Here is a 25,778-nt window from a genome sequence, read left to right as displayed (position 1 = left end):
GTTGCGGGGATTAATTAGAATCATTTTTGGTCATTAGACGTACCGTCGAAATCCTACTCCCTTTTTAGAAAAAAATTCAGTACGGGCGGAACTTTAAGCGTTAATAACTTTTTAACGAAGCCTGCATCAACAAATTAGTATTCTTGATTTTCGTCTTATTTTGACCTCTAGAATCTCCCATTAAAAGTTTTCCCAGGGGTGGCCGAACACCCTGTATACATTGTTAATACTTCCTTTATAAGTTATTTTTCCTTGGCATCTTATATTGTGAAAGAGATGCTTTCGAATTCTTTTGTGAAACTAGCTTCGAAACTATGTCATCGCGATAGCTGTATAAATAACGTATGCATAATCCTCATCACCAGAGATATTATAACTCTGTCTCGTATTCACTCAAGAACAAGGTCCGTGTCATATAGATTTACGACGAATTTTAAATAAGTAGGAGTTGTTCCCGTTCCTTTCTACCTAGAACCAATTTATTTTATCTGTCAATCTAACAATTTATCTTTGACGCCATGCATTCGTCTACGCTTTTCCTTCGCGTTATCTTTAACGAGATCACAGTTCATATTTACGACTTCAATAGAGTAAAACGTTAAACATCTAAGCGTATATCTGCATAACAACATAATAATTTTACACTTCCGTCCATTCTATATCTGTTTAATCGATCTCTGATACGTTTTGTATTTACCATATCCTGAATTATTTCTCAGGGTTCAAACATTCGACCTGCATTATTCAGTTTATTTATAAATAATACATGCAAATGTATACAACAATATTAACCCCTTTCTTATGCAGATAATCTGAAGCCTTTTGCAGAATCAAGAAACAGTTTCTTATATAAATAATTCCCTTTGAATCCATTCGGTCTTCAATAATGTAAATTTTTAATTTTGTTTTTATATTGCATTTATTTATCACAAATTTCATTATGCTTCAACAATTGTCGAGTTGTATATGTTTGTGTATTTTTCATGTTTCGAATATCCATTTAATAATGACTAAAAGCACCGTCTGAAACGTAAAAAAATCTCAATCTTAACTGTACTGCTTTAAAAGACCATCGCCACCCATGTGCTTTCGTATTTAAATTACAGAGCAATTTTCCACAATCTGCTTTTAAATGAGGAACAATGTGTTCGCCTTCACTGAACTTAGTTTCTCTATATGTTCCTTTCAAAAATGTACGTGGACACAATTCTTTGTATTTCTCTCTCGTAGTACCAATTATGCACGTAATGAATCCATTTCTAGAATGCTTCCATTCGCAAACACTGTCTGTTTCTGTGTAGATCTCTTCGCGGATTTACAAAATCCATTGAAATCTAAACTAACTCGATCTCATTAACGCAGTTGAATTCAGTAAACTAATGTTAATAATACAAATTGTATTATTAAATCACGCAATAATATGTTACTTCAAGAATGTGTTACTGTTATGGAATGCAAATTAAAGAAGTATTTATCACGAATCCACGAATGAGTCAATTGAATTTGTTATCATTCTAGATTCTTGTTTAAATAATAACTATTTTATTAAGAGAGGAAATTCGAATGTCGAAAAAAGATTTAAAAAACTACTTTCATATTAACTATCATACAGAGGAAAGTACAGCAAAAGAAGTATAATACAAAAAGCTGTGCCACGAGAATACAATGTATCAGAATTCACTCCTTCTCTATTTTCGAGAGTTTATAAAAAATCGCAAGTAAATCATTTCAATGAAGTAGGCATGCACATTGATACGTCACAATTGGTGGAATCATAGGAAAACATTTTTAAGCATACAATTTTAGGCATAGATTTAGGCATACTGCCAGTTATTAATGAACAATCATTTTCAATGGCTGGTCATTTAATAAGGACAAGAAGAAATAGATTCAGTCAGTTTACACTTCAGGTGTCGATGTATTTAAATTCTTGGCTACCTTTTATGGAAAACGAATAAGAAAGATGCTTGTTAATATTTGTCAAAAATGTATTAATTGTACATAATTCAAATCGTTAATAACATTGAAGAAAGCATTGTTATTGACTTTCTTCCTTGAACCCCAAAAGCTGCGAAAGCTGTATTAAAGCTTGAACCTTAAAGTTTTGAGCCCTCGAATTTTGTGCAATGTTAGTCTTAAAGGTTCAACTATTAAGGCTCAAGCCTTAAAGAAATGCTGTTGATTTACCTGCTTGATCCTGAAAAGCTCAGAAAACTAAGTGATAAAGCTTCAACCTTAAAGTTTTGAGGACACAAGCTTTGTACGATATTAGTTCTGCAGATTCAATTTTTAAGGTTCAAGCCTTAAAGAATTGCTATTGATTTTCCTCTTTGAACCTTAAAAGCTCTGAAAGCTGAAGGTTAGAGATTCAACCTTAAAGTTTTAAGAGCACAAGCCTTATACGATGTTAGTCCAAAAGGTTCAACTTTTCATTTCAAACAAACAAAATGGCCAAAATCATGGTCACCGTAAGAGATTAAAAGCGACTTTGAGAGTAAGTAGTGTCACCAATTTTAACTCTTTTTCGCTCAAAAAATTTAAAAATCTCTCTGAAACACGTGCAAATAAACTTTGTAAATTTTACTACAAAAGGTATTACAGTTCATTTGCAAAAAAATTCCACAAATTTAAAAGGACACACTTCACGCTAGAATACCCCCTTAAAGCTTCGAGAATTCGAAGTTTACACGACACTAGAATTTAACGTTTCGAACTTTCTCCCGATACAAGTCGTTCCGCCACTGTCCTCGATAAGGTCGGGCCTAATCTACTGCCAGCAGTCCTCGCCTTACGTCCTCGAGCCGGTCGCGAGAAGAGGGTATTTGACGCGCGAAGCCGACACCTCTTCTTCCTCGGTCTTTCCCGACAGTGAACACTCTCGGGATCGAGAGCTGGCGGTGGCAGGGAAGGGGGGTCGCAGAGTGCCGATTTAGGGGATGAAACACAGAAGTATGTCCGCGTGTACGATCGCGTACGCGTAGCTGTATGCATCCCTCGTGTACATGCACGGTCGGCCAAAGCATGAGCAGGGCAACGAGGGGTGGGTAAGTAGGGACGAAGGGGTAACAATGCCGACGAGGACTACGAGCAGGACGTCGTCGACGACGACGACGACGACGACGGTGTCAGCGACGGCGTCAACGACGGCGCAATGTCGCCGCGTTGTCGCACGCATGCGCCCCGTAGAAGTAACAGCCGCGGACTCGGGTCGAACCGGCAAGCTAGTCAGTGCATTGCCAGCTCCTGAACCGCGAACGCTAAACTCGCGCGTTCCAGCGTTAATTCGCGAATAGGTACACCAAGTCGGGTTTTGCCTGCGCGTTGTGCTCGCGAACGCGTCGCTACGGACTCGGACGATCCGACAACCGACGGACTGGACCTATCCACCACCCACTCGACTGTCGTCGTTGCACCACCGTGTTTATCCGTGGCCCTTCGACGCTGTTACGATCCGATCTCCAAAGATACGGAGAAGTGAGATTAGAGTGAACCGGGGTCCGTAGTGTCCGAACACTGGCGCGTACATGTGTTGTGTCTTCAAGCGACAGGATACACCGGCTGTCTCTGGATATACGTGCGCGGTACCGCCGTACTCACGGGCCCGTGTGACGGAACCGTGCGACTGCATTGCACAACCGGCCCGCATCTCGACGGACGTGTTTTCTGTCACCGACGATCGGTGCCCAAGATGATGATCACGATGATGATGATGGTGATTTGAGAGTGTCGTGCAGTGCTGTTGTGCAACGACACGGGCAACCGGTATCGCCAGTGTTCTTATAGGATCATTACATGTACCAATTAGGTGAGTGTTGCACTTGGTGAATTTTAACGCGTTTAATGCTAGCCTCGCGTACCCCTTACGGTCGCGTTGATGCGTTTCTTCGTCGACCGTGTCGTCCGCATATGGTCAATCGCGCGCTCTTTCGGTGTTTCTTGACTCCCCACCACGCCCAGAGTTTGACCGCTTGCTCGCTGGCCCGAAAGTTGACGGGCCATCCTTTTGCAGACGCGAGACACCAACTGCGACCAACTCTCTTACTCTCAGAAGCAAATTGATAAGGCGTGAGAGCGCAGACAGAGTAGTTTCTTCCTGACAAGGATGCACCTGTGCTCGTGGAATGATCGGTGATTGGGGATTGAACCTAACATCGTGGGTTGTAGCGTTTCTCTCGTGCTTGTTAATCTTCGATTTCACCAATGTCACTCTCACGAGTGAATCAAGAACACTTGATCGAATAATCGAGTATTTGAAACGTCTAAAATTTGAAGACTCAGTGCATCGTATTTGGTTCATCCGTATAGAGTGTCTCGCTTTAATACCACCATGTTAAAGCTTTCGAACTGTCATACAGAGATTTCGTAATCGTTTTGTGTTTTTGCCCGTTTTTTTGTCATTTTCGAACGGCTTTCTTTTTAATCGCGGAACTAAGGTTACCAAATATTGAAATTTTTTTCGCGATACACCGAATCTCGATCGGGCGAGCCGTGATGCAGTTTCGTTTAAATTCGGCTCTTCTACACCCCCGCGAAAGTATCGAACATCGATATTGCGCGGAGCAGAGCGGATTTTGCTTTAAAAGCGAAAACAGATTTTGAGCGTGTCGCGTGCGAACGCTGCGCGAAGGAAATTTATTTAGAAGCGAGGTCGTTGACCTTAATGTTCTTGACACTGGCGCTAGAAGAAACGTTGGGTCTGGCGAACGTCGAGTGGATCGTATGTACGTAGAAACTTCTTAGCTGGTTCGTCACGTGAAAAGTTCACGCGACGATGCGATAATGCCGGGGAAAACAAGATTGATTAGAACGACCCTTAGAGGGATAACGAAAATGTTTTGTTTAATCTTCGACTTTGATACTGCTTGAGACCTAGCTAATAGGTTATCAAGGCCTTTCGCGTCACGTTCAAGTTCATATCGCGACACTTCCTGATTACAGTTCGCGTGGATTAGAATAATATCCTTGTTAGGGGTGAAACATTCCTGGCTAATTACTTTTTACCTCGGGGTTGGTAAATTTGGTTACGATATTTTCGAACATCGACGGAACGTTCTATGACAATATACTATCGACAACATAATTAAACAAGTGGACACGAGTTTTGATGTTTTTAATAGTGTAATTAATTCGATTGTGTTTATTCGTGTTTAATTCGATGGAATATAACATACGTTATTGTTGTTAGTACTATAATTGATTAATAAAAGTGTACTCATTTTCTCCATCAGCAATATTATACGAGTTTGAAAATCTAGTAGCGTGACCATAAAACGATGACATGCAAAATGGAGAAATTTAAATGTATAATTCGTTAACATGGAAAGCAATGTTGTAACTAGCAATAAATTACGCGTTTCTTGCACCGAGATAATGTCTCAATTAAGAAAATTTATCGAGAATAATTAAATATTAATTTTTTGCAAATGTTACAATGTAGTGGATTCCATGATTTGCGTGCCAACTTGTTAGTTCGTATGTATATTAGTATGATATCGTTTTGCAGTAAATTTGCTCTAAATAAATGATAGCACGAATTTGAAAACGCATTACCAGCATGTATCGCTAATTTACACTTCAGCAATTACAAGGATATATAACTGGTCATTTCAAATTATGAGTTGATTAACAACATCCAGCATTAGATAGAAGCGTAATTAAAAACGACGAGAATCAATATTTATGCCACGACACTTCCTCTGTAGCTCACGTAATTATACGTGCGCAAAAATCGCTTCCCTCTTAACTATTCTTCTTAAATAAGAATAAATATTCTTCTAATATTTCCTGGTTTAGATTCATCAAACTTCAAATAAACTTTTCTGTCGATCAAGCCAGTTTTACCTGTCTTATCTCACGTCGATTTTGTACTTTGTATTATTGTTTCAATTATTGTCGAAAAATAAAATGTAATAATTACATAAATAATTGTCGAAAAATAAAATAAAATTGAAAATGTTTTTGTAAAATTGTTGTGAAAATGAGACGAAATTAAGCATTAGAAAATATTTCTTAATATATTATTTCTCTTTTGCATTTTTTAAAACATTAATTACAAAATGCTTGAAAAACTGGGTCGAGGTGATGAGATAGTTTGGCACAACTGTTTTTATAAAAATTCTTTTAATTTGATTGCTGGAAAAACGAAATTTTAGTTGAGATAGAAGACGCTATTAGGGAACGACGAAGCCTAAATTGAATTATAAATTTCTGAGAACCGTTGATGTTACAGGCTGACCTATCGGTGGCATTTAAATGGAAACAAATGCAACGTGCGTTTTCACTCGTGAAAACGACAGCACGGTAGTGCGGTAGCGTGTCACACGTGCCGTTGGCAGGTACGAAAATAGTTGCGCGAAAAATAATGACCTGTGACTCGCCACGCGAGCAACGCAAAGTAGAAGGGCGAAATTGAGTAGGATATGGTAATAGTAGGTTGGGTGTGTTAGCCTCCAGGCGCACCATTAGGCCTCCTATCACGTAGAAAACTATACGCGAGCGGTGAATTGCTAATACAATCTTCGCTACTGTTCGAAAATCTCTTTGAAGAGATAACCAATTATCGCTTCTAACTCATTTCCACGAATGCGCTCGACGCGATGAGAAAGAGCAGCAATTTTATTTACTCCGAAATTCGAAGTTAGGCTTTTATAACAGTATTTACGCTCGTCTGTCGTGCACTTTTCTACCGTTTTATGCCAAACACTTTCTCTCCGTTTTCACGTACTTTCATTTGAGAATCTCCGCTCGTTATGACTTTTTTCTCTTTCTGTTTCTTCGTTCTTTTTCTTCGTACATAGCAAGAGTTAAAAGTTCGTTTGATATTTATGTGGTATCTTATTAACAGCGGATGATATTTAACCTGGATATTTGAAAAATTTGGAATATATTACACAATTTTTTTGCCGTAGAATCTTGTATTAAGGGAATGAATTTATTTTAATTTTAATTTTGGTTTTATTGTTGTAATGCTGAAAAATTTGTCAGTCTTCATCATGGATGAAGCAACAAGGCGAATGTAGAAAATCTTGATGGGGAAAAAGCAAAATATACTGGATTTTTATATTCATTAATCTCTCATCAATATAACCTTTGATTAAAAATATCCATTTTTGTCTATAAATTTTATTCATTTGCTTCCAAAATTAACAAATCATTTACTTATTTAACGAATCTAGTTTAAAGAGGTAATTTTTATTTGAAAGCTTTTCTACCTTGTGCAGTTTGTGAATTTTAACAATAAAATCAAAATTAGCCGAATATTTTAGAATCAATTTTCACACCTTCAGGTAAACTTCTGTAGCAAAACAAAATTATGTAATATACAGGGTGTTCGGCCTCTACTGGGAAAAATTTTAATGGGAGATTCTAGAGGCAAAAATAAGACGAAAATCAAGAATACCAATTTATTGATAGTGGCTTCCTTAAGAAGTTATTAACGTTTAAAGTTCCGCCAGTATTGAATTTTTTTCTCCAAACTGCGTAGGAATTCGGTGATATGCCTATTGACCAAAAATGCTTGTAATCGACCCGTGCAACTAAAAATAATTTTTCCAGAACGATTGGAAATTTTTTTTTTTCGTCAAAAAATTTAGGTACTACCCCCTGGTTGATTTTTCTTAAAAATTCGTTTTTCATTTTTAATAAATTTGTTTGACACTCTACAGAAAAGTTGTATAATACTCTTTTGTAGGTACCTATGGGCTCTACTTCAGAAAAAAGTTTCATTGAAACATATTCACTATTATAGGAGTTATAGCTGTTTGAAAATTGGACCATTTTTATGGAGTTTTTCTCATTTTGCGGGGTTAAGAAACAACTTTTCGAATATTTTTATAATTGCTACATATTCTACACTAAAATACGCGGCGTTTGGCTTTTTGAACATTAAAATCGTCCAATCCGTTCAAAAGTTATGGTGTTTTAAAGATTCGCATGAAATTTACGGGAAGCATTTCTGGTCTGAAATTATATTTTCGGTAAGGAATTTTTTTCTCGAAAATGGTTAGGATTTCGAGGATATGTCTATTGACCAATAATGATTATAATTGATCACTGCAACCGAAAATAATTTTTTTAGAACGATTTGAAAAATTTTTTTTTCGCCGAAAAATTTCATCACCTAGCCAAATTTTTTCTCGAAGGAGGGTAGAATTTCGGAGATATGTGTATTCATAAAAAATGATTGTAATTGACCCCCGCAACCGAAAATAATTTTTCCAGAACGATTTGAAATTTTTTAATTTAATTGTTAATAACTTTTTAACGAAGCCTGAATCAACAAATTGGTTTTCTTGATTTTCGTCTTATTTTGGTCTCTAGAATCCCCCGTTGAAATTTTTCCCAGGGGTGGTCGAACACCCTGTATATCTACATATACCCAAGTTTCAAAAGTTTTTGAATTTAAGAATCGAATGTAAGATATTTAGGTTACTTTAAACGTAAGTAGCGGTGATTTACTTACGTTCGAGTCATATTTTGATTTCTAAATTGTGGAAACTATTTTTAGAAAATTATTTTATACTTTCTCCTATCACCTAACAAAAAAGTCTATATTTACTCCAAAAATTCAATCAAGTTGTATTCATGCAAAGTAATAATTTTTGTAGCGAATATTTATTTACCTACGTATCGAAAACCTATTTATGTTTGTCACTATCATTATTCTATTCTTACTTGTAATATTTGCTAATCATTTTTTGCACAGAATCGTTTAATTTTTCTATATTTTCTTATTTTCACTTTTGTATGCATTTCTCCACGATATCTCCATTTTAGTATATTGATATAATACTTCCGATAGAAATGTTTTGTTGATGCGTGCAGTATGCTCTGGGTCGTTATCTGTCTGGTAAATCAAATCATTTATCATATAGGTTTCCGCATATTGCAACAATACCTCTCTCACAAGATTTAAGTAGACAAATCAGTCGATAATATCCCCATTATAGCGAATTGGGCCAACTTCATTTATCGATATTGCACTTCACACAATAATAAATTATCCGTCTCCTTTTACCATCAGTTTAATGCAAATTCGACGATAATCTTCAACGTCTAACACACGTTTTTCCATCTAATTCGAATCTATTAAGCTTAAATTCATCTGTAAATATTAAGGCAGTTGCTCTTTTGAGCAAATCAAATTCGTTTTTGCGAATTCCATTCTAGCTCGTCTATTTTATCGGAAATTATTGGTTTTCATCGCGCTACTCGTCTTTTCAAATCAAATTCAATATCAAAAATTATTAAATTGTTATGTTTCCTTTCTTCACAACTGTAGTAAAATTTCGATTTCTTTTTCTATTTTAATTAATTTTTGAAGAAGATATTGGTCCATTCCGGTCCAAATATGAATTCTATTATTTCATATTCCAGCACAAGGTTTCCGCTTGAATTTTTACGTTACTGTATCTGTAAATTCTCTCTTCATTATTATCTTTAATTAAAAAACCCACTTATTCATTGAAACTTAGTTTTCCACGACACACTGAAATAAACAGTTTGCATGGGTCAAAGTAGACCCGAGGGACGAAGGTCAAGTTATGAACAAATTCCAACCTGTTAATAATCGATATAAAGAAACAAACGACAGTCAAAGCGTACAAAGTAGATTTCATTGGCACAGAAATTTTCCAAAATACATACAACTGTATATCTTTATAATACATACCTACTAAATACATACCTTTGTTTTTAACTTTTCTTTTCCACGCAATTTAAATTTCTCAATGTTTGTAAGTTTTGCACAGTAAAAAAGTATCATCATTATTATGATTATTATTGACGTCTGTATTTACGAAGAAATATTCCAAAGAAATTGCACAAGAAAGTTTTTCGGGGGCAAAGGTCGAGAAGCGTGCTTTTTCTCCGTGCCTTTGTCCATCAAAGGAAACGGTCGGATGTCCCGTCAAAATTGATTGGTAGAATCTGCAGCGTAGATGATTCATGCAACGAAATTCAATAGTCTTAAGACGATTGAAAGCTATTTGCCGCGGAGCGAGTTGAGAACAACGACGAATGACCGCGATTAACTTCTCGGTAGCGTGGCAATCAATTGCTCTTGATAGAACGGTTCACTGAATACGAGAGTGAAGCACTCCTTTGGTCTGGCCGCCTATTAAAAATACTTAACTGGCCGGTCGTCGACCCAGTGTCGTCGATACCATCAAAATGCAAATGTAGTCCATATGTGACTACATATTTATGCATTCTTCGATTCCAACACTCGGCGGCTTCATTCGCGGCGTATCGCCGGCGGCTTGCGTTCGCCTTCCAACGGGTTTCATTATGGAATCGTTCGAACGCCTATTTGAATTCGATTTCACCGAATGTGTGTGTTTTCATAACGATTTCCTTTGTTCCTACGAAACCACTTGCATTTGTGGACAAAATTAAGTGGTCAGGTAAAGGGAATAAGTATAAATTAAATTTAACCAAAGTAGTATAGCTATTATGCACGTAAGTTTTATACAGGGTGTTCGGCCACCCCTGGGAAAAATTTTAATGGGAGATTCTAGAGGCTTCGTTAAAAAGTTGTTAAAAAATTAAATTAAAAAATTTCAAATTATTCTGAAAAATTATTTTTGGTTACGGGGTAAATTACAATCATTTTTGGTGAATACATATACTCCCGAAATCCTACCCACTTTCGAGACAAAAATTCGGGTAGATGTTAAAATTTTTCGACGAAAAAAAAAATTTTTCAAATCGTTCTAAAAAAATTATTTCCGGTTCCAGGAGTCGATTACAATCATTTATTATTATTACACGTATTCCCGAATTCCTACGCATTTTCGAGAAAAAAATTTCTTACCGAAAATCTAATGTTTGACCAGAAATTCTGATTCCTCTGAAATTTAATGCGTATGTTTAAAACATCATAACTCCTGAACGGATTGGAGGATTTTAATGATTCAAAAGGCGAACAACGTCTATTTTGGCGGAGAATACGTAGAAATTCCAAAAATATTCGAAAAGTTATTCCTTGACTCCGCAAAATAAGCAAAACCTCATAAAAATGGCCCAATTTTCAAATGTCCATAACTCCTACAATAGTGAATATATTTCAATGGAATTTTTTTCTGAAGTAGTGCTCATGATCACGTCTAAGGGTTCATTTTAAGAATCACTGCTGTTTAGTTGACTACAAGACCAAACCCTTTAAATTGTTCACGAAAACGAAACTTTGTTGTTAGACAATCGGAAACTAGCATAGTCACAATTTGTCATGGAACTTATTTTTACAGTCTGGCTAACATTCAAGCGTCCTATCTAGATTTATTTTCTTTAACATGTAATCTTGAGAATTCATTTGTTTAGCTTCTTAGTGAAAAGTCGTGTCACCCATATGACAATAAATGAGTTAAGGGATAAGGAAGTATTTTTATTCAGTGGATCAAAAAACTCAATTTTTAAATTTCAATCATTAATATTGAATCAGAATTCAATGAAACGACAAAGTTACAGCGATTTTCAGACATTGTACCAATACGTGGTAGATAGAAAGGTCCAAATGAATCTTTGATTAATACATAAAGATACGTACAAAGTTTAACTTTGTAAATGAATTTCTCATAGTGAAATTTTGCACCAAAATTACAACATTCTTTTATTCAATTCTACGAATGTTATTATTATTGATCAGAAAGCAACAATATTTGCCGATTTAAAAAACAAAGTGTATACGAAGATAGGTAAAATGGACGTCAAACGTGTAAAAATAGACGAGAAAGCTTCTCTTTATGGGATTGAGATAAGCAGATTGAAAATGTCATAAATACATGATTGTTTTCGAAATCACGTTTCTCACGTCCTGTCATGATATCTCAAAAACTAATACATCGATCGACTTAAAATTTGACACACACATAAATTTAATATCTTCTTATCTTTCCACTTTATTCTTCGGAATCGAGTCGATATCTCTAATGTTTTTTTGTGGGCTCTAAAAACTGAAAGACGTACGAAGAAGTTTATGTCTTGCCCTTTCGAAGGTCGACATTTTATCAAATTATATTCGTTATCTATTATTCTAGTACGCGTGGTAGTCACGCTCATATAAATTAATGGATTGATATGTTTCGAATAAATAGAAAGCCTTTAAAGTGGCAGTTATGGTTGCAGGATTTTTTACACCCCCATGGACAGTATAATTATTAACGCGTTAGCTTTCATCAGATATTAATTTTTTGTTACAATCATAAGGGAACGAGTGGAGATGTGTTTCTAAGTCCGTTTATATTGAACCCTAAAAATAAAAAGATTTAAAAAATATTTAATTCTATTTAAAGAAATAGAAAAATAAAGGTAGTGAAACACATTTATTTATATTCCCAAATAAGAAAGTCGTTAATAGATTGAGGACCTTTATGCAAATTCATACTTTTATTAATAGAATTAATAAAATGGAAGCTTCGTAGAGGAGTGCGTCCAAGCCCTAAACATAATAATTCGTAACTTACCTTAAATATTTCTTATATTTTTGTACATTAAGTGCATTCTACAATTTTTTGAAAATTTAAATTTCCTTTAAATGCATAAATATCCGCAGTCTATTTTTAATATTTTTAAAATTGTTCAAAATGCAAAGTGAATCTAGCCGCTGTTCTCGAGTAACCATTTTCTGGTCATCCAAACCATCGTGCATCAAAGAGCCAACAATACGTTTCGCTCGTACCCCAAGAAGGACTAAAAATACTGAAAAAAATGACAATATCGAAGCGGTTTCCTTCGAAAAGGCATTTGACGGCGAAGGGTGAAACGTCATAGATGCCGAGGGTGAGCGTCAGACCGAAATGAAACAGCGGATCGTAGGCGTCGAGACGAGATGCGCGAAGGTGGAAAGAGAGACACATCAGGGACGCGTGCAACGTGGAACGGAGAACAGGCGCATTTAAAAATGCAATCAGGATAATAGCAAGGTGGCTCCGTAAAATCGCACAAAGGAGGGATGCTTCCTGTCTCGACGTTCCTCCCTATTTCCTCATTCGCTTCCTTCGCGTGTTACTCTTCCTTGCCGTTGCTGCTTCCCTACATCTCTTTCCGCGAATCTGCTCCTTGCTCTCTGATTTACTCTACTCCTGGAACTCCCGTGAGAAACGTCTTTGTCTCGGAGCTTTAATTTGTTAAAAGGGAAAGAAGCAACATCTGCAGGAGAAGAATGTTTGCGACGCAGTGTGTACGCGCGAGAAAATCCCGTGCTTGTCAAGTAGATACACTCTGTAGCAGTGGTTCCTAATCTTTCTTTTTCCACCCCTCGTGGCAGTCTAATGGAGCTTATGGATCCTTTCCATGGAATGTTTTCCTCGGAATAACGTTTTTAAATTAAATCAGTGATTTTCAACCAGTGATGAAAATCTTGGTTCAGCGAGATGAGTTTACAACGAACAGCACAGTCTTCAGAGAATTTTTTAGTTCGAATTCTAGCGTTTTCGAATCTTTTGTATACGTTCGTTGTGGAACATTTAACTGTATAATTGAAATTTTTATTTTTATTCGTTATTTTTATCGAGATAAAAATCACACCCTTCTCTGAACTTGGTCTAACGTAAATAAATAAATTTTAAGTGGCGATCGATTACAAGCATTGCACAAATTCTAAAATTGAGCTGTATTATTAGCTCTTCTCCGAACGACGAGAATGAAAATAGAGCGTGTTCGTAAGTCTTCTAGGTTTGTTTTTGAATCAACGAGTGATGAAGAAATATATAAATATGTTTCCCAGGAATAATTTGATTTATTATCCAATTCAACGTTTTAATCTCGAACAGTGGATCCATTTCTGGAGAAAAAGAACGCGATTGTAAAATTAGTAAATATAAATTATAAATGGAATTGAAATAGAAACAATCAATATTAACGGAGACGAGTTAAAAATATTATAATATATTTGATAATTATAATTGTTTCCATTTTCAACAACGTTACAATGTTATTGTCAAATTGGAAGATTGTATTTTCGTATTAAAGTTTTCAACGAAGAGTAGCTTAACATGCGGGAGCAGATTTAAAAAATTACGGAAATTTCATTAAAGCTACCCTTGTCACGCGTACGTCTGAATGCAAATTCGAAGCCTGTGCGTACGGCATAACAAGGTAATTGGCTGTCTCGTATTAGACATCAAACCGTACGCGATTTTCGAGGGAAACCCGTTGCTTTTTCCAGATATGTCGCTGCGAGAGCAAATTAATCGATTTAAAAGGTTTAATTGAATTTCACTGGAACAGAGTTCTCGAATTTCAATATTATTGTCCACCAGAGAATGACAAAATTCTTATCCAGATAAAAATTTCAATCAATCAATGTGCGATAAACAACTATTTACCTATTATCGATTGAATAGAAATAGAAATTTCAATTATAAAATTAAGTGTTTCGTACCGAATGAATACAAATTTTACGTTTAAAACGAATCTGGTGCAATCGTCGCAAAGTCGACGTAATAGAAACAATATTTTAACTACTGTCTGTGAAACATCAATTTTTAAGCGAGACAAACTTTCCATTGGAAGTTTTCTCGGTACGAAGCAACTTTTGTTAACCTCAAGCCGCGAAAACTTTAAGCGTGAACGATGCATATTCGAGGAAAACTTTACAATGGTTGGATTAAAATAAGAGAAATATCTAATTATCGTTGCCTCGATGTTAACTTTTGCTAACAATAACGCAGCAAAACGTAGACAAATATCCGAATGTACCGGCGAATATTTATTCGCTAACAAACTAGAAACTGAATAACAATGTAAACGCGGCTGTAATATGTATATTTCTCGAAGTTTTGATTCATGCTGTGCACGCGAGAGCAAATTATAACCCAGTTTTCTTGAAATCCATGTTTCATTGTTTGCTTTCAATTGGCCTTGTTTCTAAATACACAACCTCTAATTTCTCAGAAACATAAATATATATTACATAAACATATTTCTGTAAAACTAAACAGATAATAGAAAAATATATTTGTAATTACGTACTCTTTTAGATGTTTTTCTATCTTTTTAGTTGATATAAGTATAAAATATGAATTTATTATTTTCGAATCCTTATTTTCTTTAATCAGAGATTGTATATACTGTAGGGATCTGTTAAGTGTTGCGTTAGTGCGCATGCACGAATGTTTGTCCACAAGAATTTTATTAGAAGAATGAATGAAGTTAGTTGTTAAGTTTATACGAATTAAAACGTATTTTAAAACGATATTTGCGATTCGTGGAATTGTAAATATTTATTAGTTGGTATGGTTTTATTCGTACATATTAATGTTTTATTGGATTTTTATAATTCACAATTTTTTTAACTATGCACAATCTGAATATAAGTCTAGATCATTCTAGTAATAAATTTCCCCCACGATACAGTCACAGATTTTATACTTTCACGGTGAAATATATACGTTAGAAAATGTATATGTAAATATGTAGTGAATCATTTCTTACAGAATAGTATAACCAGTCCCTTGCATTAGCATGCTATTTCTGATATCTGAAAATTAGGTTATATTGTTTCAGTATGTCGAATCGTGTTAACTCGGTGGCTACTACGAATCTATCAAATGGATGAGGTAGAAAATTTGCGATGTTAATATTTATTAGGACATAATATAATTTTAAATAATTTTCAACATTCCATATCATCGAACTGACATAGCAAATGACGCAGTCGTGTGCCACATGTGTCAAATATGATTCTCCGCATTTTTCGTTTACATTTTTTTTTAAACTAAATTAACCACAATCTATTGTCCATATACGCTCAGTAATTGTAAATGTGTATGTACCCAAGTTTTTTTGTTAGATTTAGAATAATTTACGCTGTGCAAATTAATAGGCATTATGGTTGCATGGCCTGAATTAACAAAACTCCAGGAACGATTTTTATTTGTTTGTATGTATTCCACATCCCCTTTATATCTTTAGATCTTATTCTATATGTTTTTATCGTCAAAAGGTGATAATTATTTTGGTTTTAGTACTTATAATTTTAAACCTTTATAACCCAGTCTAACTCTGAAATTGCAAATCCATTGTTTACATTCTTGAAGTTTGATTGAATAGGATGGCCTACAAACAATTATTTATCCTTTGCACTCCAAGAATTTATTTTGACACAAAATACTAGTCACTTGGATGCAATTTTGTGATGTCATTTTAGGAAATTAAAATTGTCCCTTTCCCCCAGCAATATTTATAAATGCTTGTAATTTTTAACTTTTTAATTTGTTTTGTTCGTTAAGTTTGTGTTATCATATCTAAGTTTTAAATCAAATTGGAATACAGTGAAATACAGTGGAAAATTTGTGTTTCTTGAAATTGAATTAGTATTTATTAATTGTATAATTTTCTTTAAAACCAAACATAATTTTATTTATATTATATATCGGATTGCAAAGGATTAACAACGTCTCACATTAGGGTGGCTACAGTGGAAAATTTGTTTCTTGAAATTGAATTAGTATTTATTAATTTTATAATTTTCTTTAAAACCAAACATAATTTGATCTATAGAGGGTTTATTTGTCTAGCGATCTTTAGACCCCCTCTCCAATTACTCCACGAGGGGTCGTTGAGCAGAACAATTTCTAAATGGGAAATGATGTCGCGAGGCACGAGAATGATAGGAACCGGAGTGCCGTTCAGGGGCAAGCATCAATCGTTTCCGACTGTGTCTTAAATTAGTCTGTTATATTGTAACGCGCGATAGAGTTGATAGACATTATCGCGGCTACCGAGGTCGGATGTCACGGAGACTACATGGTTGGAAGCAAAGGGCAACCCTTCATGGCGTCGCGCGTGGCGTGTATTCTGAGCCGTGGAACAGCTTCGCTACGTGCCACGCGCACATACACACCAAAACACACACACACACACACACACACACACACACGATAGACTGGTGTGGACCACCTTGCGCTATCGCGCTCGCACGCTCTGTGCACACGTTCGCGCATGCTTTGGTGCATCGACGAATCCGTGTCGCGACGTTTACGCGGCCTGCAACCGCGGACACGCTTTTGATTTTGTGCATACAGCGACGAACAGGATTATTGACACGGTCAAGAGTTTGCCATAAAATTACGTGCAATAGATAAGCAATTATCCGTTTGATATTATCTAAAAAAGAATACAGCGTGAGGTATCTTTTAATAGACGAAAGTACACCGAATAAATCTTGTTAAAACGTACCGTCGTGTCGGGTACTGGCCAGGTAGCCGCGTGAAATTTCCTTTAATTTCTGAGGGGTTGTAAAGCCCTCTAACCGTCGCAGTACGCGGGTTCTTTGGCCGTCGCTCGTCAAATTAATTTTGAGCGACTAGTACTAATAATCGGAAATTTTCTAAGTATCGGAAGCTGTTTTCTGTGGTGTGACTTTACTATGATTTTTCCGATGATCAACGAGTGGTTTACGGAGCGATTGAACCATTCGATACGATGATAGAGCGACTATTGGTTCCCGAAACGATGGAACTTGCTATTTCGAAACGATGACTTCGACCTTTCGACGACGAGTGTCGAAGTTTCCGGAGCCCGATTCCTCCTCAGCGCGAACCCCCTCCGAAACGCGATTTTGGGGTTCTGTCAACCGATTCGTGTTGACTTTGCGAGTTTATCGAGTGGCCATCGACTTGGGGAAGGAGGATCGATTTTCCTGCCCCGTTGGTCAGGAAACTCCTCTCTCACACTCGATCGTGGTGGAGGAAAGTCCCAGGTCACCCTGGACGATGGTGACCGAGGTTTTTCCGCCAAGTCGGAGGCTCCGTTAATTTTGCCGAGGAAAAAATGGGACTACGGATTAAGACGCGTAGCTAAACGTGCGTTGCAGCTATTTTATGGCTGTATTGTTCCACGAGTTGGCGATGGTCGTTGTAGAGAACCGTGCCACCCGCGGGACAACACAGCACTTCGTCGGCCAACTCGGGCCTTGCGCTTTCGGTTTGCTAAAGCGCTCGACTAATTTACTGTGAAATTTGCCAGATGCAGAATATTCGAAGACCGTTTCGACAAAGTCAAGTTTCCGCATCTGGCACCATAAACGAACGGAAAACCCAGAGCTGACCGGACGGAACACTTGTTTTGTTTAAAAAATGGCTTAATCTGATGCTGGGTAGGTAAGGGGTGCCAAACACACGGTATGGAAGACTCTATAATGTGAGCATTGCTCTAATGGCACGTTTATCTTTTTTAATACATTTATATATTCCGTTGTCCTCTTCATCCCCACTCTTGTTTCCGGTCGCAGGAATGCCAATCTCGACACAATCGCTCCGTAATTAACCCTAGCATCGATCTACAATTTACCTTCTGGCCACATTAAAACCAAGGGACTGTGACTCAGACTTAGCAGCTGTCCACACCATAGATTATCAGGGGACTTAAATGATATCCTCTTGACTCCGAAGTATATTCAATTTTAAGATCCTTTATTTTGCTTTAACACTTTCACTGTTAGATGAAAACCGTACAATATTCTGCAAAACTAAAGTTGTGATTTTAGACCATTGCATAACCTAAAATTTGTTTCAATACTTATTTTTGTAATCTTGCTAAAATTCACAAACCTTATTCAAATTTACTTCGCTTGACATCTCAACTTGAGAATTAACTTTTCTAGTTTTATATTGATAATCCCGGTATCCGTACATGGTGATTAACATAGCAATCAAAGTGTTAAGCAACTCAGAAGTGAGACGCGGGAATTGTTTAACAGAGAAATTTTCTTTAGATTCAGCTCAGTTAATACGCCATTATACAAGATATCCGACTTAAGTTAAACATTCTAAACATCTCTCTATTGCCATTGATGATACGAACAAATGTCAAAGGCAATATTAATATTTCATCTGAATAAATTATACAAATTTTCTACGTTAACGAAATTACTCTATAACGTACTTTCCAAATAGAACGAACACGTCGCCATCTGCAACTTTGCGGTCGAGTTACAATGGCGAGAAATTTGAATTGTTAAAAAGAAGACTATTTCACGTGCAACAACCTAACATGTTCGCTGAGCGTACATCGATAATTGCCAGTTTCTTTGAACAACAAACAGCACCGCGACGCATCAGTTTCGGTTAATGTGCAAACGCACCCCTCGACGGGAGGCGAATATCTACTGGGTCCTTTGGCTCCCGAGCATCGTGGTATTTTTATTCGAATTATCTCTGTCCGCCACCAGTCAGTCCGTCAAAGGAGTACAGCAAGTACATTAATTTCAGGACGACACCCCAGACGCAAACTTATACACGTGCACGTTTACGTGTGGCCGCGTAAAGGTGGTCCGGGATGGTGACCACGACACGGTATATAGCGACGGCTAAACCCTACTAAAGCTCGTAATGTATAGCCTAGCGCAACCCGTGCTATGCCCTCTGGCCAAACCCTACGATTCCCCTATCCCCCTTCGTGACACCCCTCTCTTCTATCCCTCTCCCTCACGCACGAAGCTTGCTTTTCCGTTACCTTCAGCCTCTGGTCCCGAGTTCCGATGGCAACTATAAACCCCCTAGAATGTTATCGACCAATCGCGATGGATTTAACGAATCGTTGATTAATTGCATCGCACAGCCTTCGATCTAGACAGTTTATATCCTTATTGTTGGAGGAACGTCAACGTTCACCTGTCTTGAACGTTCTCTCTGTTGGGGATTGTTTTTATTATAAGTTGTAAGCAATGAGGATCCCAGATTTTTGTTGGTACAACTGACGACTAGTTAAGGAGAAGTAAGGTCATTCCCTCTTCCGTGGGACATGAGAGATAGTACGTGTGTGTCAAGGTTATGTTCCCACGTGGGTTAGCGCTGTGAAACTTAATGTTTTATTCTTTGAATACGACGAGTATTGTTCGTTTATGTTTAATTAAAGTATTAAATCTTTGGTTTGCAATCAAATTATTGCAAAAATTAGCACACTACTGTCTCTCCATCCTCATCCTATTAAAGCTACCTCACAACCTACTAGTTGCTCAACAAATATTTTTTTGTTGTATTAGCTACTGACTGGGCGTGGTTATTTTTGTGTGTAATAATAAGTCGAGAGAGTTGTAATGTATGAACTATCCGAGACCATTCAGAGTCTGTCAATTTATTTTGTTATCAACGTAGATATTCGAATGCAGGCTGTTGAAAATCGATACATTAATTAATTTTGTTTCCGAACGATTGTTCCACGCTGTAGAAACTTGGTTCTTTAAGGAACCCGATAGGAGGAAATTGAAAGTTGTCAGATTGAATGCTTTTGACGGAGACTGTCTGTTGCTAACTTTCTCTATCTGACGTCCAGGAAATATAAGATAAAGGTGTCGAAGTCCGAGGTGGCAGTATAAACGTAAGGTCTAAACAAGTTCTGAATAAAGTTTGAAGTAGTTCTATGAGAAAGTACGGAATAACTTACTATGAAGTCCGACTATGTTTTCAACTCTGTTTAAGTTCGCTGGAGAATGAAATCAAAAGTACACTCCCTCAAAATCTGAGGTTCTGAACCTCAAAACCCAAAACCGTTTCCCGTTCCTATAGATTTTGAAATTCACAAAGTACCTTTAGTATTAATTGTTGGGATGGTGTTTGGTTTAGGCCACTGATTCTAATCAACTCACTATTATTTGCTTAAACATATTTTATTTCGAAATTTAACAATAAACGTACAGATCTCTCCACGTGCTGCTCACACACCGCCATTACTCACTACTGGGCACTCTGCCATGATATCCCCACTCCTATCTCCGTTCCCATGTTACCAACCACATACAGTAAAAATAACTACACATTAATAGCCACGTACGAGATAACATAAAAATTTTCTTTCCTTTCGAATTGACTACAAATAAAAAACAATACAATCTCAAACGAATGCATCTTTATCGTCGATTTATTGCGTTCATTGGCACGTGCATTTCAACGTAATTAAGAGCACTACAAGAGATATAGAAAATCATGGAAAAATCAGTCAACAACAAATTATGGGACAACGTGTTGTAAACGAGCAAATATGAGTGATCGATAAACTAAAATTGACATTGATCGATAGAGACAGATGTTGGAAAAGTGTGTAAATGAGAATAATCGTACAGTGTGAGGAAAAGTATGTAGGCAAACTTGTTATAAAAATATAAAGCAGTGTAGAATCCCTTGTAAAAGAAAAACTTTCATATAGAAAGTTGCGAACAACTTAACCATTTATTTCTATTAGTATACAACTGTTTATGTTGCTTTAATTACTATCGATAGTTTTGATATTTTTGTTCTGTGATTGTAAACATACTCCAATATATAATGTGAGTACTGAAAATTTATATTACGAAGCGTTAAATAGAGATTACAAAGTATTGGATGGGAATACGAAACTTTGGATCAAGATACAGTAATAGAAAATACTAATGGAACAGCTCGGATAACTGAGAGTCATTTTCGATTGGATAAGTGAACGGTAGTCATCCCTACTATTGGAAGGGGGCTCCTATTGACACATCAGAAACTTAACATCGAATATTGGCGAGACAATACATACATAGTAGATAATGCAAAGATGAAACCTTTTTATTTTTGAGAACTGAAAATTAACCGTGCTTTTATAACTGCGAAACTTCGGTCCCATGTTCTAGTATTTACTGTATTTTGTTTTTTAAATAAATACTAATTGAAGTATGTTTTGGTCTAGATACATTCATTATGTCATGAAAAAATATACGCAAATAAATAATGCAATAATAAAATGGGGAATGTAATCACTATGTTACAGACACACAAATATTATTAATATAATAGGCAAAGTTTTTGAATCTTGAATCCAAGATATAAAAAGAAGCATTTCTTGAGCTACAAACATTAACTGAATTTGTAAATATTCACAGTCAACAAATTTCTTATTCTTAAACTATAAACATATTTTGCCATGGTAGAAAAGAATAAACAAAAGTGTTTGAATTTGTAATCATTCTGTGTCTCAGGTGTAGACATTTTGTTTTCTTGTACAGCACTTTCCGAAAATATAATATAAAGAGACTTAATCAAAAAAGGAGAATGATGAGTTGGAAAAATTGAAATAAAATATCCGTCACGTATTTGTAAATTTGATCGTGCTCGTTCCCTGTTTATGGTTTAATTTTGTTTCAAAACACGTTTATTTAATACGGAATAAATGTATATAAAAACGGTCGATTCGACTGGAAGATAGGTGCAGGATTACGGCAAAGAAAGTTTATTCATTCTCTGCGGAAAAATCGACAGCTTTTTTAATCTTTGAAACGTAATCTGGATCGATCGGCTCTATTAAACTGTTTATCTCGTGCGTTCGAGCCAGCGTTCGCGTTTCGCGCGGCGGATAGATGAAACTTTTGCTCGCAAAAACGAGAGCTTTTGGAGATTTCCGATACGTACAAAATGTATACGCGACCGTGTTTCTATCGGGCACGTAAAATTTTTGCATCGTATTCGTCCCTGGCCTGCACCCAATGATCGGGACAACAAATTGGACATTAAAGGACAGTTATCGGGAATCGAGTCAAATTTTATGCGCATAATAAAACGCGCACATTAGTCTCTCGTGAACCATTCATATACAGGGTGTAGCAAAATTTGCAGCTCGTGTACGAATTTAGCATACAAATAATTTTTCCAGAACGATTTGAAATTTTTGAATTTAATTGTTAATAACTATTTAACGAAGCCTCCATCAACAAATTGGTATTCTTGATTTTCGTCTTATTTTGGCTTCTAGAATCCCACATTAAAATTTTTCCCAGGTATGGCCGAACACCCTGTATATACTGCTTATTTATAACTAGATTGCGGATGTTTATGTCAATAAAATATGTAAAAATATGTAAGTGACATATGTCAAATATGTATCAATAATATGCCAAAATATACAGGAATATGCAACATATATTAAAAATATGTTCAAATAATTTTATTACTTACACATAATAATAATCAATTATAATTTAAATTATGATATATTAGGAGTATTTTTTCAATATTGTCAAGAGTTAGTTGATGACGTTTATCGATTAAAGTCAATTTATAAGCTGAGAACGAACGCTCAACATTACAAGATATGATTCGGGCATATTTGAATTTGTTGAAGTAGCGTGCTTTAATTGTTTCAGGTTCTTTAACAATCTGACCTCATAAAATTCCTTTTCGTAAAACCTATCTGCCAAGAATACTTTAGAATTACTGATTAATACTATTCGTAGCATCTATCCACTGTTACTACTGATGATTCACTATAAATAAATACAAGATGTACAAATAGCTATGTTGTCATTTCTGTCATAATTATTGTATACAAATGTTGAATTAATAAACTGAAATAGATGTTCGAAAGCCCATATAAGCATTAATTTTATGAAAAGAAATGCAATAAACATATATGACATACATATGTTTTTATAAAGGATATGCAAAACATGCCATATGCAAAATATGCAAAATATAAAATATATTTTGAAGGACCTCTGGTGATGAAACAAACTTCTACTTAGGTTTTATTCTTTTATCTATTTTCTAAAAAGATATGCATTTGCATATACATCCACAGTCTACTTATAACTGTTCTTACCTCAATCGTAAAAATATTATATTTTCTCTTGTGCACTAATGGGTTTTTACTCGTATAATAAATAAATAAATAACCCATTGATATGAGATCTTTTGGATATTACTTTCTAGACTTCAGGCTGCATACTTATAGGAAAAATAATGTTTCGATTAGTAGACCTTATAAATCCAACACATAAGAACACTACTGTTTTGAATTGGAAAAGTGAGATGTTTTGATAATGTAATGAAAATTAGAAAATGATCGAGGAATAATAAAAAGTACAAAACCAATATTAAGATTGAAAAAGTCGTTTTATTTTTATTATAAGCAAGATATAAAAATTCACTGTATAGAATAATAATAGTATATTCGATTATTACAAAAAGCATAGAAATTATAGTGCTAGTACTTCCATTATTAGGTTTAATGATCCCAAATTATCGTCGTCTTATAAACTAATTGTTGTCTCATAAATACTAAACATATCATAAAAATCAAATCGAAATTGCACGCGTTAAAAAAAAATTCATCGAAAATTGCAATAAATTTCCAGCAGAATTTTCAAGATCTCTTAATTTTGTCAGATATAATGAATATATGTTATAATAATTTACGAATCGTACTAAATATAACACACTGACTATAAAATACTAAACATAGCATAAGAATCAAACTGTATGCGTTAAAAAAAAATCTATCGAAAATCACAATAAATTTCCAGCAGAATTTTCAATGAAATCTCTTAAGAGTTTACGGAATCGTAAACTTTTCTCATTAATTGAAACACCGGTGGCGGTAACGGAAATATCGCAACAGAGCCAGATTTACAAATACGGTTTACGATGTCGTGATTCGCGCAGAGTAATGTACCGCTGATTAAATTATCAAAAGCGTTGAGGTTATTGGGGTGAAGGGTGGATAAGTCGTAGCCGCTGCGGATTCCGTTCCACCGATCGAGGGGGACGGTCTTATTTCAATTAAAAATTTATGAAGGGATCCTCGGTCCTCCGCAAGTCTGCGTTCATTATGCGCCGATATTAATATTTCAAGATTTATCTCGGAAGCATCTCGCCGCTCCGCCGCGACCAGGACGTTTCGTTCCCGTTTTCTATATACCCTCTTCTTTCGTGGGCGTTACGATCCTCTCTGTCCGCGGCGCGTCAGACGATTGTTCTCACCCAGGGTGGTCAGGGACACGGAACTTCCTCTCGAGGGAGGCTCAGAAATTTTCCGACTTTGAACGCCGGTGGTTTCGCCCCCTTCGGGGCGATCCTTCGTGATTCAGTGCGTCCACAGTAACGGTCAGATAACGAGTGAGTCTTTAAAGCCTTCGTTCCGGCATCACAAATCACCTTAAGTACGTTTGGATTAAGGTTGCTGGCCTCGCCGACTTCAATTACATTCACCGACCCATAGTTGCCGCCTATCGCCCCCCCCCTCATCCCTTCCTTCCGCGTCCTGTTTTCTTAAACCTGAATTTATTGTTTATTCTCCGGCGTTAGTTCGGTCCCGGCGTTTACTCGTGGGAGACACGGTTAATAAATCTCCGTCCTGTTTCGCGTCGAGTAGGAAAACAAGATCCTTCCTTGCTTCCCGCGGGTCCTCTCTTGCGCGTCACTTCTGGTGAGGTCTTTCTTCCACGTCTGAAAACAACATTAAAGAGAACAGCAGGAAACGGTGTTTTCGGATCGATTAACGCAACACGTTGGAAACATTACATATTCTATCCAGAAATAATAATTTCTTTGCCTGCCAATATTTTCATTCAAAACAACTTGCAATCTATTCTCACGTTAACATTTTAAACCGTTTCTTAATTATCTCTGGAACACATTCTATCCAAAAATAATGGTTTCTTTGTTTGTCAATATTTTCAAATAAAACAATTTGTTATCTATTCTTAAGTAAATACTTTAAACCAATTTGTAATCTATACTTATGTAAACATCTTCCATTTTTTAATTAACTCTGGAATGTATTCTATTCAGAAATAATGGTTTCTTCGTCTGTCAATATTTTCCAACAAAACAACTTGCAATCTATTCTCACGTTAATATTTTAAACCAATTTGTAATCTATTCTTATGTAAACATTTTCCATTTTTTAATTAACTCTGGAACGTATTCTATTCAGAAATAATGGTTTCTTCGTCTGTCAATATTTTCAAACAAAACAACTTGCAATCTATTCTCACGTTCACATTTTAAACCGTTTTTTAATTACTTCTAGATGTAAAAAGTGTT

General features: G+C 35.9%; 1 protein-coding gene across 3 annotated transcripts in view; it reads left to right on the top strand.

Annotated features, from left to right (window-relative positions):
* Window positions 1–3,254: 3,254 nt before the first annotated feature.
* The window catches only part of Ten-m (teneurin transmembrane protein Ten-m), a 537,959-nt gene continuing 515,435 nt past the window's right edge, over window positions 3,255–25,778 (top strand). For all 3 annotated transcript variants that reach the window (XM_076774715.1, XM_076774719.1, XM_076774714.1), the window contains exon 1: window positions 3,255–3,805. In XM_076774715.1, the coding sequence (XP_076630830.1) occupies window positions 3,793–3,805 (13 nt within the window). In that variant the 5' untranslated portion in view covers window positions 3,255–3,792. The remainder of the gene's footprint in view (window positions 3,806–25,778) is intronic.

Source organism: Colletes latitarsis, chromosome 10, assembly GCF_051014445.1.
Source record: "Colletes latitarsis isolate SP2378_abdomen chromosome 10, iyColLati1, whole genome shotgun sequence".
NCBI classification, from domain to species: domain Eukaryota; kingdom Metazoa; phylum Arthropoda; class Insecta; order Hymenoptera; family Colletidae; genus Colletes; species Colletes latitarsis.
Note: the sequence above shows the minus strand (reverse complement) of the source record. Positions and strands in the feature narration are given on the sequence as shown.